Here is a 15474-nt window from a genome sequence, read left to right as displayed (position 1 = left end):
ACAATGGGAATGGACCTTTTAGCAGGGCCTGTTGCAATAGGACAAGGGGAAAACAGTTTTAAATGAAAAGAAGGTTGTTTTAGGCTGGATGTAAGGAACACATCTTTTACAGTAGGAGTAGTGAAACACTGGCACAGGTTGCCCAGAGGAATTGTGGATGCCCCATGGAAATATTCAAGGCCAGGCTGGATGGGGCTCTGAGCAAGGCAGGAGGGTTGGAGGAGATGACCTTTAAATGTCCCTTGCAACCCAGAGCATTCTGTGATTCTTTCCTGTACTAAACAGTGTCTTTGTTATGCTTTAAAGATTCAGACCTCTGAGACAGATGGAGACAAGCTTCATTTGGCACCACCACAGCCTGCAAAACAGTTTCTCATCTCGCCTCCAGCCTCCCCACCTGTAGGGTGGCAACCAATAGATGATGCAACACCTGTCATCAACTACGACCTCCTTTATGCAGTTTCTAAGCTTGGACCAGGTAAGCTCGTGGTCCTTGGGTGAAAATGTGTCAGGAAAAGCAGACAAAAAATACCAGTGTAGATAATAACTGTAGAGGGAGTTGGCATAGAGCTGGAAGTTGCATTAAAATTTGGATTTCAGTTGATGGATGTCACCTGGTTCTTTCCTTCAGAATGAGTTTCACCATGTGTAGGCACAGAACTGTGTGTTATCTACAGCTTGTGAGAGGTGATCAAAGCTTTGCTTACACCATTTATTGTGCTGGGGTTTGTGCCTAGATGACACAGCTGATGGTTTAGGTGGGGACTGGACAAATGTTTGGCTATGGATGTGAGGAGTTTTTGCTGTACACGACATCTGCTCAGTTCTGCATTCCAAGGTGCAGATTTCTCACTTGAAAAAGTGCACATTTACTGGAGTGGAGAATCTCTCATGTTGTTTGCTGAGAGACAGCTACTGTTCCCCAGCCCCAGTGGGATTGCTCTGTTAGGAATGCTCATTTCCTGCTGAAAACTATGCAAGAGGAATGGGATAAGTTGTAACCTCTGTTAGCACAAGATAAATGTCAATGGATAATGCATCCAGGCTTTCTTCTGTCTTCTCATTTTCAGCTAATGCCAGGACTTGAAGCTAACTGGGATTTTCAAGCAGTGATTTCCCTTGGAAAATGCTCATCTGATAAAACCAAAACTTTACATAGGAGAGGGTTACTTTTGATTTAATTAAGTAATCTTTACAAATAGTTTTCTTTCAAAGCTGTTAAAGCATCCTGGTTTAGAATTTTCAAAATGAGAAAGGTTCCAGTTTCAGGTTCAAGCGGTATCATTTACAAATTAATCTAATTTATGTTCATAAGCCACAAGGAAAAAATAGCCTATTAAATTATCTTCATACCAAAATAAAACATTTCAGACCCAATCTAATAACAATTGTGGGGGTGAGCTCATGAAAATTTAGCAGTTTATTTTTGAAATTCTTGTGGGATGAGAGAATTGTTTTTTCCCCAGCTGTACTGGGAATGCTGCTTGCTCACTCTGAGAGCAGCTTCCAATTGCAGACATATAATCATTGGGGCTTTTGTGCAACTGCACCAAAGGAACTCAGAGCTGGAGTGCATGGGGTGCAGAAGGATGTTTCATGATTCATAAGGTTTGCAAGATTATCTCCTGTCTTTTTCAGATGGGATCTCTCACAAGAGGAAAATATATATCAGGAGATTCCTACGGTTTGTTCCCCTTCAGCAGGAAAAAGGCAGCAGAAAAATGCAGTCAGGGACGATATTACATATTATTATTTCCAGGAGTGATACTTTGCTTCTAAAATGCTGAATAAAAGAAAAACCAAAAACCTCCTTTATTTTTTTTTTTCTCTTTGATGCAGCAGTGTTATAAATGGAAACATGTAAACGAATTCCCGAGCTAGCTGGGTAATAAATCAATTCCTGTTCTGGAGCAGTGGAATGTGAAATATCACTCATTGTCCCACACTCTGGGACAGCTTTGCGTGAAGGTCAAATTCACCGGATTTAAGGAGCCTGCAGGGAGCAATATGAAAAGCCATTGTGTGCTCTCTTCTTTCTATTTTTAGCACTTGTTAGAGGGATCAATTTTAGTTAACTGCAGCGGCGGGTTTAAAATAGTGTTGCTGTTCTCAGTTGTGCATTTACTATGTTTAGAATTTCATTGAAAAACAAATACCAGTAACACTCCTTTCTCAGTATTGCAGCAGTAAAACACTGCTGGACATCAAACAGCATTGGTAGCCTCAGAGAAGAGATTTTTTTCATTCAAAAACACAATTTAAAAATGTAACTACAGCTTATCAGCTGTCGAAAAATACTCACACACTTGGCACAGTTGTTTACAGAGCTGAGAATGTTAGAATCTGAATTACATGTCTTTAATTTGTGAGGAATCTTTGCTGTATTAAATGTAGTGATTTGATATAATAAACATCTGAGGACCAGGAAAACTCATTAATGCTTCTAAATAGTGAACAGTGTCTTTGTACGCCCTCAGCATAAGATGATTTTTATTGTCCTACTTCCCTGGAAATGCAAGATGTACCACCTGGACACTGACCTGTGCTCCTTTCCCATTCCCTGAATCCAGGTCATCTCCTGTCACAGTATGGTTCCATCATCATCATAACCACAAAATTAGAGACCAAAACTGCCCCTGAGTGCAAAATGTTGGGAGATTTGCTCCAGAGTGTAAGGAGTATGCTGGAAGTGAGTTAACAGATTTGCTGTGTGCCAGCAGTTTTGGACAGGTGTTTTAACTGCAGTGACAGGCTGGCATCTTGGAGAGCTGATGGAACAGATTTCTTTCTGTGCTCAAAAGGAAGCTGGTTCTTTCACAAGGAATTGAGATTGGTGAGGGTGCATTTACTCCTTAGGGAAGATGGTGGCATATTTAATTAAGTTCCTGGATGATTGATGCATATTCTCACTTTCTACAGATGCAGAAATTAGGCTTTAAATGAGGCATGAACATAGTGCTGTAGATCAGTCAGAGCCAGGAACCGTGACTGCGCCTGGTGCTGACCACCAGCCTACAATCTTTTCAATATACTGCAAATAAAGGAGTGGAATTGTTAATCAGTTTGATGGAAAACACTTCCACTGTCAAGACAACTTCCAGTAGTCTGATATGCTGATGAAGATCTGCAGACATCAGGGCTGGGACTAGAGAACAGCTTGGCAGGTTGCAAGCATTCCTGTAGGAAAAAGCTCCTAACTTGGGGCTCCAAGTTAGGCCAGGTGAGGATAAAACCTGGCAACCTGACAGGCAAACAAACAACCACCTTACATTGCAAACATATTTTATGTGAGAAACCTCTGCAGGGTGGAGGGAGAGTGAGTCTCCAGGTCCAGCCTGTGTCTACAGCAGAGCTGCTCCTCTCAAAGAACAGGCAGCTGTTTGCCATTTATTAGTGCAGTGATTTGCAGACTATCCTCTTGGCACTAGAATATGCTTGTTCTTTTCTGGAAAGCAGTCCCTTCCTCTCCCTATCCACTCCCCAACCTGCCTATATTTGCCCTCCTTACCCCACTGCCTCTTTATTCACAACAGATTGTCCCAGATGCCCTCATTTCTAACTCTGCACTCCAAAGTGTCTTTCCCCAGGATCCCAGGTGCCACCCTGACTTCTTGCCAGCCTCAGCCCCTGCTCTGCCCTGGGCTTGGCTCACCCTTCCCTAGGGAAGGGGAAAACAGGTGAGAGCAGGACCCTGCCCAGGAAATGCCATACACAGGGATTTCAAACCATTTCACAAGGCAGATTTTCTGTGCCCAAGTGTTTTCAAACTCTCATGTTTGTCATCACTGATTCAAAGGAAATACTAAATACTTCATATGACTCCCAGGGAGGATTAAAAGGGGATGGAGGGGCAAACAAACAGTGATAGATAAAACTTTTCATCTCTGTCCTTCCTCTCCCTGCTGTTCTGTGGGTGCTTTTGCCCTTCCTTTCTCTTACCAGGGGCAGGGTGCAAGAGAGCTGCTGGATGAAGAAAATTTTTCCTCTGGTTAGGAGAGTAGGGTGCCCAGCTCCTGCAACATCAGTAATGGGCTTCCAGGGAGCAGCTCCTCCACTTTGCTATGGCAGATTCCTGCTGTAGAGGTGTTTCCTGGAGGTATTTTGTGGGATGGGCTGTCACAAACATGCACCCATACAAAGGACCTCCTGTTATTTGTATCCTGTTGTTTATAAAGCACTTGGATGAAGGGACTGAAAGTGGAAGGGATTTTCACGATACCAATGCCACATTTACTTGAAATGGGCAGCTCTGAACTCATTAACCTTTGCTCATGAGTCTGAATTAGGGATGAGGTAGCTACACGTTATCATTAGCATTTGTTCATTATTCTTTATGTATATGAACATGGTCTTTGCTGGACAAAAGTGTCCTGTTAGACAGGAGCTGCACCATCAAGGAAAGGTCACAGTACTGACTCACAAAGGGATAGAAAATCCTATACCATTATTTTTAATTCTGAAATATCATTAAGTTGCTTCTGTGCTCATCTTTCTTGCGTCTCCCAAGGCTATGGGTTTAGTCCTGGCTCATGTGGTCACAAAAGGTAGGGCCCAGTGACATAAAAGCAGCTGTGCTCATTATTAAGGAAGAAAACTTCAAATTTTTACTGGCTTTTTATGCAAAGCAATGGTTAGGGAGGAACACCGCTGCTGTTTTCAGGGACTTATCAGAAAGTTTTTTTGACAAATCAGCAGTGGATGTGCCACAGCTGAATTCTGCCCTGAAGGGCAGAGTATTTTTGGTAAATTTTATGATAATTTTGTGAGTAAATTTATGTGAGTTGCCACTGTTAGCTTATGTGAAGGTTTAAATTTATTATTACAGGATAGAGAGAGGTCAAAGACAACTGGAGGAGAAAGACCCCTGAGCCCAAGAATCCTTTGGCTTAGCTAGCCTGTAAGAATTCTTCAGACAAGCAGGAGAAGCAGGAGCATGGATCAGTGTAGGGCCTGAGATCACAGAGGAAGCCATGTCAGAGACAGCTGAATGAGGTCACTGGACAAATGCTTGGGTGGTGTTACAGAAATTGGTGATTCTTACCTATATTAATTCAACTTGCTATCATAGCTTGGGACAACCTAGGTTGTGTAAATATAACTCCAGTGACTCAACCATTGCTTCAGCAGCTGAACTGCTGCAGGCTTAGCTCATTAATTTTATTTTTTTTTTAGTGCTGAAAATGGTATTAAGGAGAAAAGAAAAAATCATAGAAACAGGGAAGCCGCAGAAGGGAAGGACTAATCTGGCTGTATCTATTGGATTTTTATTTTGTGCTTATCACCTTAGTGTTTGTCCGCAAACAGTGACTATGTTTGGAACAAGATACAGCTGTACAAAAGTCCCAGAGTTATTGTTGTCCTGTTCCTAACTCAGCCATGAAAAGGTTTTGTGCCATTTGTGTACAGAACAAACAGCACAGCTCATTTATGCTCAGAAATAACTGTATGCCTTAAAAACCTAATTTATGAGTGCATCACATTTTGGTTTACAAAGTGACATTAATTGTTGCTTCAGTTACTTGTGCCAGAGGCATCTGAATATTTTTCCTTGCGTCTGTACTTTTTTCACTGTTCTTTTTCAGCAGAAAGACTCCTTCTGGGAGGGATTTGAGCAGTACAAGAATGTGGCATTTGAACTGGGATGATTACCTTTTAGGAGGGCAGTGAATGTGATTTCCTGGCCGGCGCTGCGTGAGCGCGGCACTGCGGAGCTGCCCGCGGTGACAGTGACCAACGCAGCCCTCGGTGCTGCCTGGCGGCATTGACGTCAGCCCAGAGCTGAGAAATTAGCTGAGGCCCGCAGGGAAAATGGGCAAAGAAAAACCATGTAATTCCTCAATGCAGCACAACCAAGCTAGTTCTCTTTTTATATTTTAGCCTATCAGCAAGACCTGTAATGCTTTGCTCGATTTGGATTCAGAGGAAAGGTTGCCAAAAATAGAGCAGTTAAATGTCAACATTAATGGTATCACAGCAGTAAAATATTTCTCACAGCAAGATGCCTGGCTTATAGCTATTATTCACTAGGTGCCTCCTTGTTTTTAGGCAAAAATACAACGTGTCCTCTAGTCTCAAGCCATCCAGGCTTATTTGGACCAGAAATTTGTCAGCACAAATGGCATGTGAGCACAGTCCCAGAACTACATAAGCTAATGCAGGGCCAAACTTGAAACCCTTTCTTCATATTAATTACTCTGCCCCAAAGTGACAAACAAATAAACCTCCAAATTAGTACCACAAGCAAGCCACAAGTGCTTTGAGGCAGGAACTGCCATTTGCTTCCATGCTACAACACATGGCACTGCTGGGTTCTGTCAGTGGTGCAGCATTTAGGAACCACTGCACCACAAACAGAGGCCAATGGGGTTTGCTAGGGGCCTCACCTTCCTCATCTCAGAAGATTTTGCAGGAATTTTTTTTTTTTAAGTCTTAAATTAATTTTTTGCAATTTAATTACCAATACCTACTTGTATCCCATGTAAAATCCAGAATACATGTAGTGCCAGCAGGCTGAATTCAGGACTCAGAGCCCTATGTCTGATCCTTTGTTTGCTTGTGGACTTTTGCAGGTAACCACCCAAGCCCATATGGGCCAGTCTCTTAATAGCTGGACTCCATGATCCTTGTGGGCCCCTTGTATTTCAGAATATTTTCTGTGGGAAAAAAAAAAAAAAGCCATGTTATCTCCCTCAGAGGAGTACTGTGTTGAGACTTAAATATGGAATGTAGATAGTTAGAAAATATATGTACTGTTTAGGCGTTCAGCCTGCTGTAGCAGTCATTTATAGACTGCTCTGTAATCTCATCTGTAGAGACAAAATTTGTTACAGCCCCAGATAAAGAGCTTTGAAATTCAAAATCTGTCTGCAGCAGAGATATCAGGGAATTTATTTCTGGATAAATTAGATTAAGTGTTGAAATCTATCTAAGAGCAACAATTAGGCTTTAAATGGGACTGAGGAAAGAAGCCACAGCAAAAAAATACTAATCCCAACCCAACAGGTGTGAAATAACTTCAGACCAAAGGTTGGATAGTTTGGCTTCCAGTTCATCTTTTTAACTGTGAACTTCTGTGCTCTTTCTCCTTCCTCTGCCTACTTTGGGGGTTTATTTCAGTGCTACTGGCCACCAATATTAGTACCAAAACCCATTACAGACACAAGGATGTGTGTATTTTATGATGCCTTACAGACCTGTGATCAAACTGCCTCCTGGGGCAGGGTCTCCAGGATGTGTTGAGGCAGCTGACAGAGTCCAGCCGTGCTGGTGCTCACCTGTATTTAGGAGCAGCACACACTCAGCTCCCTACCCAGGTGTGGAGTATTCTGCAGTCCAGGAGTGCCACGGGCTGTGTTGCTGCTCAGATTGCCATCTTTTGACATGATTGCTTTTCTCTGCTTCCAGGAGAGAAATACGAGCTGCACGCAGGAACAGAGTCCACTCCCAGTGTGGTAGTGCATGTTTGTGACAGCGACATGGAGGAAGATGAGGACCCAAAGAATTCTCCAAAGCCAAAAATCATTCAAACTCGACGTCCCGGTGTGCCGCCGCCTGTATCTAACTGAGCCTCTCCGGCAGAAGCAGCACTTCTCTCTCCTCCAGCACAGCTCTTGGTTTTTGTTTGCTTTGTTCTGTTGAAAGGCAGCCTTTGCCTTCTGAGCACTGGGACACTAAGGTCATTGAAACCCCTTCACAGTAATCAAGCCTCTGTAACAAAAGGGCTAGGAAAAAGATCTTTGTACCTGTAACCATATCACACACCAACTGATAGACCTAGCTGGAAAGGACAAAACAAGGCTGAGGAAACAAGGGTGGGTTTCAGTCTGAGGATCTTTTCACAGCTGTAATTTGCATGCTGAACTACCACTACCAGAGATCGTTTGGGTGGAAATTAGGCCAATATCAGTCTTGATATTCAAACTCCCAGGATTGTTACTGCCCTTCATCAAGCAGCCTGCTCCTCTGCCCTCCTCACTTCCCAACAGTCTTTTCCTTGTTTCCTTTTTTTTAAGGGGGGTAGGTGTGTTGTTTTTACTCTACTAGCTTGGTGGCTTTTGCACCCCCCTGGAATTCTCTGTAAGGAAAACTATCTTTGCAACATTTTCAGAAACAACAGACAACAATGTTCTTCCAGCAATAGCTGTAGAGAACGGTGGTCTGAAATGGTGGCAGGGATCTCAGATGGAGCTCTCTGGGCTGAGGGGAGAAGCAGCAGCTGCTGGGGGGTCTGATCAGTCCTTTCTGGGGAGAAGGGAGCCAGAATATCAGTAGGGATTGTCAGTTAATGTTCTATCAAGGGATGAGTGGTCTTCCCTTTGGGTCTGAGGAAGAAGAGTTGACTGACTGCTCATGTAAAATGAGATTCCTTGCTCTCTGTCATAGCTGAACGCTCCAGTAACATTACAGGCTGAATGTTTTCCTAGTGGTGTGGTGAATAGCCCTGAAATTGTCAGTAATTACTTGCAATCTCTAATATTTAGCCCTTTTCCCTTTCCATGGCCTGTGCTTCAAAACCCTTTTTTAGCTGTATGAAGTTTGGGTTTGTGGAGGTGAGCAGAGGTTAGTTGAATTTTTTTCTCTTTTTTTAGGCCAAAGAAAACAGGACCATAATTACACACTTGAAATTAGACTGCATGCAACTGAATCCCCTTTTTTCACCCCATCCTGCATGTTTCTTTCACTTGCAATATATACTGGGTTACAAAAATTGTTCTGTGTTTGCATCATGGCTGACAGCAGACAGATCCTGGCTTCCCTGTCTGGCAGACCTTCCATGATGATTTATTTTTTTAAGGTGTACTTGTCATTTTGAGAACATATTTTCTAGACATTTGAGCTCAGATTTTGCATATATTTAAGCATGCGCTTAATTTATGCACATGAGTAGTTCCACTGAAATTAATACTGCAGAAACTGAATGTATGTGTAAGGTATGGTGGGATTTTTAAGATGATTAGCTGCAGCTGTACTCCCCAAAGTGAATATAAAATGGCACAGCGAGCTTCCATGGTTTAAAATCCTTTACAGCTTAAAATAAGTAAATACATCTTGGAAGCTCATTCTAGGGTCTGAAAAGTCAGTTTAGGCTCTGTAATCAAGATTTTTTTGTTGTAAAACCTAATGATCTGGTTTCTGAGGGAGGGTTCCATCACACCCTTAATTAGCAGCAATGCTACAAAACTTCAGCAGAGTCAAGTCCCCTTTGCAGGGTCTTGGCTTGGCAGCACTTCCAGGACAAGCAGAATGTTGCTCTGTCAGTGAGGACAGGAGATGGCATTCCCAGCCTGCATGGTGAGGACATCTGGGAATGAGGACTTGTCATTCTCACATAGTTCAGCCTCTGAGTATTCCTGATGAGATGCAGTTCTTTGCTCAGCACTCAGCACATTTCTATAATTGTTACTACATTATGGGCATCATTGTGTACTGTTACACTGATAAGTGTACTGCTCATTAAATACAGCAGAGACTGAAAAGAAAATGGGGCTTTAGTATCTTCATGATATCTATGTAAAGTTTCCTTAAAGTAACTCCTTAGAGGTGCCACATCAATTATATTTCCAGTGATACATTTAAAATTGATTTAAAGAAAGAAGTTGTCACTCACAGGCCTAGGAATATATCCTGTTGGTTACACCATTTTAGGCCACAAATGATATTCCAGGAGTAACACCACTGTTTTTTGAGAGCACACTCAGCACTGATGTCCATGGGGTTTAGTTCAGCCCAGTATAAACAGCCAGTAAGATTTAAACATGTAAATGATCAGATATCATTGCTAATGGATTTTTTTACAGGCGAGACTGTAGGAGGCCAAATCTTGGTCTTGTATCCATGTCCTCTAACTTTGGAGAGAAATGGTTCTGAACTAAGTACTTTGGCCTCAAATGATGTAAAACTATGCTGCAAATTAAAGCACTGGACCTTAAATGTTCTTTCCTCAAAGTGCATTTTCAAACAGATTTAAACAAGGCCCCATTCAGTGACTACTCCATGCTTTGGAAAGCTGTGTGGTACTACCCAGGAGGCAGCAGGACATGGCTCATTGCTTGAAGCATTGAAATAGAAACACAATTACAAACCTGAAAATTCAAAGCAGGCTCCATGGTCAAAGCTTATATATCATCTGTGATAAATTAATGATCATCATAAAAAAAAAAGTGTTTCATGTATTATGGAATAATGTCCCTATCACCAAAGTATCAGCATTTTTGGCTCTTGACAGAAACTAGTGTTTTACTAAAGGCTGGTTCTTGCCTGACATGGCAATAATGCTTCTTTCAAAAAATGCTGACTATCTGGAAGGGGAATTGTCCTATTCAGTAAATCACAGCCAGAGCCCCTACTCATTTGAGTGGGAATTTGCTTTTCTGTAGCTTTTCTGAGGTCAGCCACTCCGACTTAGACTTCTCACAGGGTGTCAGGGGTTCTCTCCTGTTGGAGGCCTGGAAGAATGAAGCCTCAGTGTTACACTGTGGCTCCTGAGGCACAGTGGCACTGGCGCATCCCTTTAATTTCCTGCCCAAAGCAGGAGCTGGAGGGAGCAGCTGGAGGTGATGCCCTGGGGCCTCTGAAGGGTGGACATGGTTCCTGCTGTTCTTTGGAAATTAAAAGAAGGAAATTAGGGGAGTACAGCTGCTGCTTCTGTTGCCTGCTGCCTACTTGTCCTTTCTGACCTCTTCAGAAATGAAACTGACATTTTAATGACTTCCTTACTTCAGTTTAAAGCATGAAAACCTTTTCAGTGCATGGAGAAAGAGTGTTTTAGAATCTGCTCTTTTGGAACAAACTAAGTAATTTTTGTGGCCTTGATTTTTGTAATTAAGACAAGGTATGCAAACTCCCCCCTTCTTAACATACGCAGACACACTCCAGTAAACTTTGTTTTCAGCCAAGAAAATATGGCAAGAGCATCCCTTCCTCAACTACAGCAAGACCACAGCCATAGTTACTCTAAAGCGTTTTAGGTTATAGAAATTCTCCCCATGCATAAATTTTGTAGCACTAATTTGATCCTAAACTGGGCAAGAGGGGTGGGTTGGTTTTAGTTTGGTTTTTTCCCCCCTCTCTGTCCCATTCAGCAACACTGTAAAAGCTTTCAGCAAAAATACAGATTGTTGTTTGTATTGAGGAATGGACTGAACTCCTGGAAGAATGCGATTCCAGTGGTTTGTCTGAGCACTGTCACAGATGCCATGAGCTTTTCCATTGTATTGTACATAACTTTTGAAATGTTCTATTTAGTCATATTTTATAGGAGTACTAAAAAGCTACTGGCTAATTAATCACTTTTACACTTGTATAATTCAGAGCTTAGTTTAAAATAATAAATATGGCAAACAGTATTTTTGTGTTCTGCTTGCACTGGTGTTTGGAAAAGCAACATTTAAAGAGTTAAACTATATCAATAAACTGAGTAGTGTGGTGTATACCCCTGGTAGAACTGAAAATGCTTAAATGTGTGACATAGGCCAAACTTTGTTTCAGTAGCAATTAAGGGGAAAGCAGCCTTCTTGTTGGCAGGATATGCCATATTCCATTTTAAGCTGCTGCAGTTTCAGAGTCATGTGAACTTGCTCTGGTTTGCTGTGGATTTGGCTCAGTGTACACAAAATAGCTGCAGTGCAGTCCCTGGTGAGCAGAAGCTTGGCACGTCCCAGACCCCTGATGTGGTTCTCACTGTGCTTTTATAAACATGGGTGATGCTGTGGCCATGAATGCTTGGACAAGGAACATGGCATCCAGCTGCCAGCCAGGCTGGGGAAAGAGTTCTGTTAACATTCGTTATTATAAAAATTGAAACTAATTGTTGTCTCTTGCATCAATTTGTGCTGGGTCTTGCAAAAGACTGGAAACTGTGAGATGAGTTTGCTGATAACTGTCCTGTGAAATTCTGATATCAAATTGCTCAAATATGGATGTGAAAAAATTATTTTTATGTGTGCCTGGCATAAAAAACTTAATTTATCAAAAGATGATTGTTCATGATTCTGAAAATTAGATCTGCTTAGGAAGTCTCACTGGAGAAGTAAACTCTGAGCTTTTTAATTCCTTTGGAAAGGACAGGCCTTAACCTCTGTGTTTTAATTAGAAAAACTAATAATACTGAACTTCTTCTGGGGTTCTTTTCACCTCTTTTAGAGGTCAAAGGCAGAAGGCCTTGTTTATTCTTCACTTTGAGCACCAAAGGAGCTTCCCCCACCACAGTGAGTTTCTTCATCCACCCAACTGAATTGTGTTTGCGACATGCCAGCTGTGGCTCTTCCACCATGGCACTGGACACAGCACTGGGAAATGAGCTTCAGGACAGAGAGCTGTGTCCCAGAGGATCAGACTGATCACAGTCACAATGCTTTCAGATCCTCTAAAGAATATTTACTGAAATTATTCTTGGTCCTTCTTTAGTGGCAAGTATTTCAGCACTAAACTTTTCGCTGTTTCAGGCTTTATCTCACATACCAGTGTGAATGTAAGACCTTTGCATTTCCTTGATTCCCTTTTGCCTAAGAAAACACTTTTAGTTCTGGTTTATCAAAAAACAAGACCAACTATGGATTAAAGTCCCAGCCAGACCCTCATTTATACTTAGCATCATGTAATGCTCTTGAATAACAAGTTTCACTAGCAAAAACCCCAAACACTGCTTTTCCTGATTTAACCCATCTTCTGGGGGAGTACAGCCGCTTTCAATATTTTAGGCTTCTCTCAAAAAGAGATGTTTTTATAACAGTAGCTGTGCTCTTTTTTTGAATACATGTAGACTGCAGCATTCAGGGGCAAAAGGACAAGGGAGGAAGTGTTGTAAAAGCTCTTTCCCACAGGTCTATTTGAAGTGTGGAGTATTATTTGCTTTGGCTTGGAGGGGAGAGATGCCAGCACTGTTAGTGACAGAATGGCAGCAGCACTCTAGAGGAAGGGCAGGAACCCTGAAAGACCCTACTGCAGAGATGCTCAGAAAGCTTAAAAAACTAGCCTGAATTCTCTCTCCCCTTCTGTCAGTTTGTTCAGTAACTACACAGATTCTGGGGCTGCAGCAAGAGTCATCTTAATATAGGATTGTGTCCTGATGCCACAGCTATAAAGCTTAAATAGGCACATTTGATAGGGAGGTTCTTGCTGGAGTAAGGCTGGGAAAGCTGTGAAGTGCGAGCAGCCTTGAAGTTAATGAAAATAAAGATACTCAGAACCTTAAAACAGACTTCAGGATGCAGAGTCATGTACCCAAGAGCTGTATTAAGGGCCCATTTGAATCAGGGGCTCCCTCACAGCATTAAGAGTATCCAGAAAGAAAGATAAAACTTCTCTATTATTCTCATGAGAAAATCAGCCTTCTTTTAACAAATTATGATAACTGATCATATATCTAGTGTGAGAAAGTTGTGTCTACATTAGTGTCACACAGATGTGTTCTCTTCACTGTTGGGTTAATGGAGGTAAATGTTTTGAATCCATTTTAGAGCAGAGTTCTCGTACAGAAACTTCTGACAGAAATGCCATCTGTAGGGACTGGTGGATCCTTAAGTGTCAGTTTGGCAAGTTGTCCTAATGTGGGTAGCTGCAGAAATATTTCGTGTATGTTGTTGTAGATTTAAAAGCATTGCTCATGGTTTCATTCGAGTGTCTACATTTCTGACACGGATGTGACATATCTGTATATATTATAAATCAATACTATTTTTAACCACATATTTTGTACAAATATTCACATTAGCGCTGTACTTCAATGAAAATCTATTATGGTATTAAACATTTTGGTGGAATTAGCAAACTCCTTGTCGGTGCTTTGCTTTCATTTTATATCAGTGTTAAGCAGCTGGACCATTTCTGGCATCCAAGGCAAATATAATTTCCAGCTATTCATGTTGTTCTTAAATCCAGGTGCACCTGTACCCTCTAGTGACTGATCCCAGCCACTGCAGAGGCAGCTCCCAACACCTCTGGATCCGAGTGAGAGAGCCCAAAATCAAACCTGAACCAACAGTAAATGTGAGCACAGGATTTTCTAGCTAATGTGTAACAGCGTGGGACAGCACACTGCTGTTGAAGGACACCCAGCAAGAGATTTCAATATACACAGGTGCAGTTTTAAAACAACTTTCCTTTTTTCTCTTTCTCTGAAGTTTCTGGTGGGGTTCACAGCTAGGAATCAGATGATGAGCTTGGTCCTACAGGTGCAGAACAGTGACATCCACACAGGTTCTACCAGGCACAGCAGCATTGTGATTCTCCAGGATTGGACTCAGCCTCACACCCGTAACACAACAGCAGTAATGAAGGAGGAGGGAAAAAGACATTAAGAAAACAATTAGAAGAGCCTCTTTCCCTAGTACAATCCCTGGTGGTAGGGTGAAGGGGAGAAAGGTATCATCTATATGTATATAAATATAAAATTATAAAATTATAAAATTATATATATATAAATATCTTTATTTATTCACTAGATCAGCAGTACTTGCAGATAGATAGATAGATAGATAGATAGATAGATAGATAGATAGATATTCACCAGATAGGTAGTGTCAGCTATAAAGTGATTAATAAGCATCATGTTTGATTATATGATTCTCTATGGTTGGACTTGCAGATCCTCAAGGTCTCTTCCAACCTTGACAATCCTATCATTCTGTGTTCCCATGCACCAGTAAGAGGATAATGGTTTTGTACACTGCCATGAATTGGGGTGGGGTTTGTGTACATACACAGGACGTGGACTTTGGACAACTTTGGACTCTTATGTAGCACAGATCCTCAGCCAGGAAAGGTGGGAAACTTAGCTTGGATTTTTGTCCAGTTCAGCAGTTTCAATTCATCTAGTGAGATGGGGACGGATAAATTAATTTTCATTCCAGGGCATAGCTGTGGGTCTGGACATCAAAAGGTGGGGAAAACCATCTTCTGGGAAGCAAATGTAAAATCGAGAGCCTCAGAACAAGAGGAGAAAAAAAGGCTGATAGAAAACCAGCATCAAAGCCAATTTTTAAATTATTATTATTTCTAACTAAAGAAACATTTCCAGATATCCAGAGAATGCATTTTACTCCTTGTTTTACAGTCAGGCGAGCCAGCCGTGCCCAAGCTCTATGCCATGCACTAACGCCCTTACAGCCCTGGTGACATCTGCGCAAGGGCTGTACCGGAGAGCCCACCCCAAACTGCCCGAGGTCACCTCCCCTGGGACCTGGGGGTGCTGTGCAGCAGCTGAACAGGAGCCGGGTGTGCCCGGGTGGGCAGCAAGGACAAAGGCACCTGGGCTGTGCCAGCCATGGTGTGGCAGCAGGGCCAGGGCAGGGACTGTCCCCTGTGCTGGGCACTGCTGGGGTCACCTCGAGGGCTGTGTCCAGTTCTGGCCCCTCAGTTCAGGAGGGACATTGAGGGGCTGGAGCGTGTCCAGGGAAGGGAACGGAGCTGGGGAAGGGGCTGGAGCTCAGGTCTGAGGAGGAGCAGCTGAGGGAGCTGGGGGGGCCCAGTCTGGAG

General features: G+C 42.4%; 1 protein-coding gene across 5 annotated transcripts in view; it reads left to right on the top strand.

Moving 5' to 3' along the window:
- The window catches only part of RCAN2 (regulator of calcineurin 2), an 83278-nt gene extending 69510 nt beyond the window's left edge, over nucleotides 1-13768 (top strand). For all 5 annotated transcript variants that reach the window (XM_021529740.3, XM_085576249.1, XM_085576250.1 and 2 more), the window contains 2 exons: nucleotides 307-478; nucleotides 7405-13768. In XM_021529740.3, coding sequence (XP_021385415.2) covers nucleotides 307-478; nucleotides 7405-7565 — 333 coding nt within the window. In that variant the 3' untranslated portion in view covers nucleotides 7566-13768. The remainder of the gene's footprint in view (nucleotides 1-306; nucleotides 479-7404) is intronic.
- The last annotated feature ends 1706 nt before the right edge of the window (nucleotides 13769-15474 follow it).

The sequence above is a fragment of the Lonchura striata genome, chromosome 3 (genome assembly GCF_050655825.1).
Source record: "Lonchura striata isolate lonStrDom1 chromosome 3, ASM5065582v1, whole genome shotgun sequence".
Taxonomy (NCBI): domain Eukaryota; kingdom Metazoa; phylum Chordata; class Aves; order Passeriformes; family Estrildidae; genus Lonchura; species Lonchura striata.
Note: the sequence above shows the minus strand (reverse complement) of the source record. Positions and strands in the feature narration are given on the sequence as shown.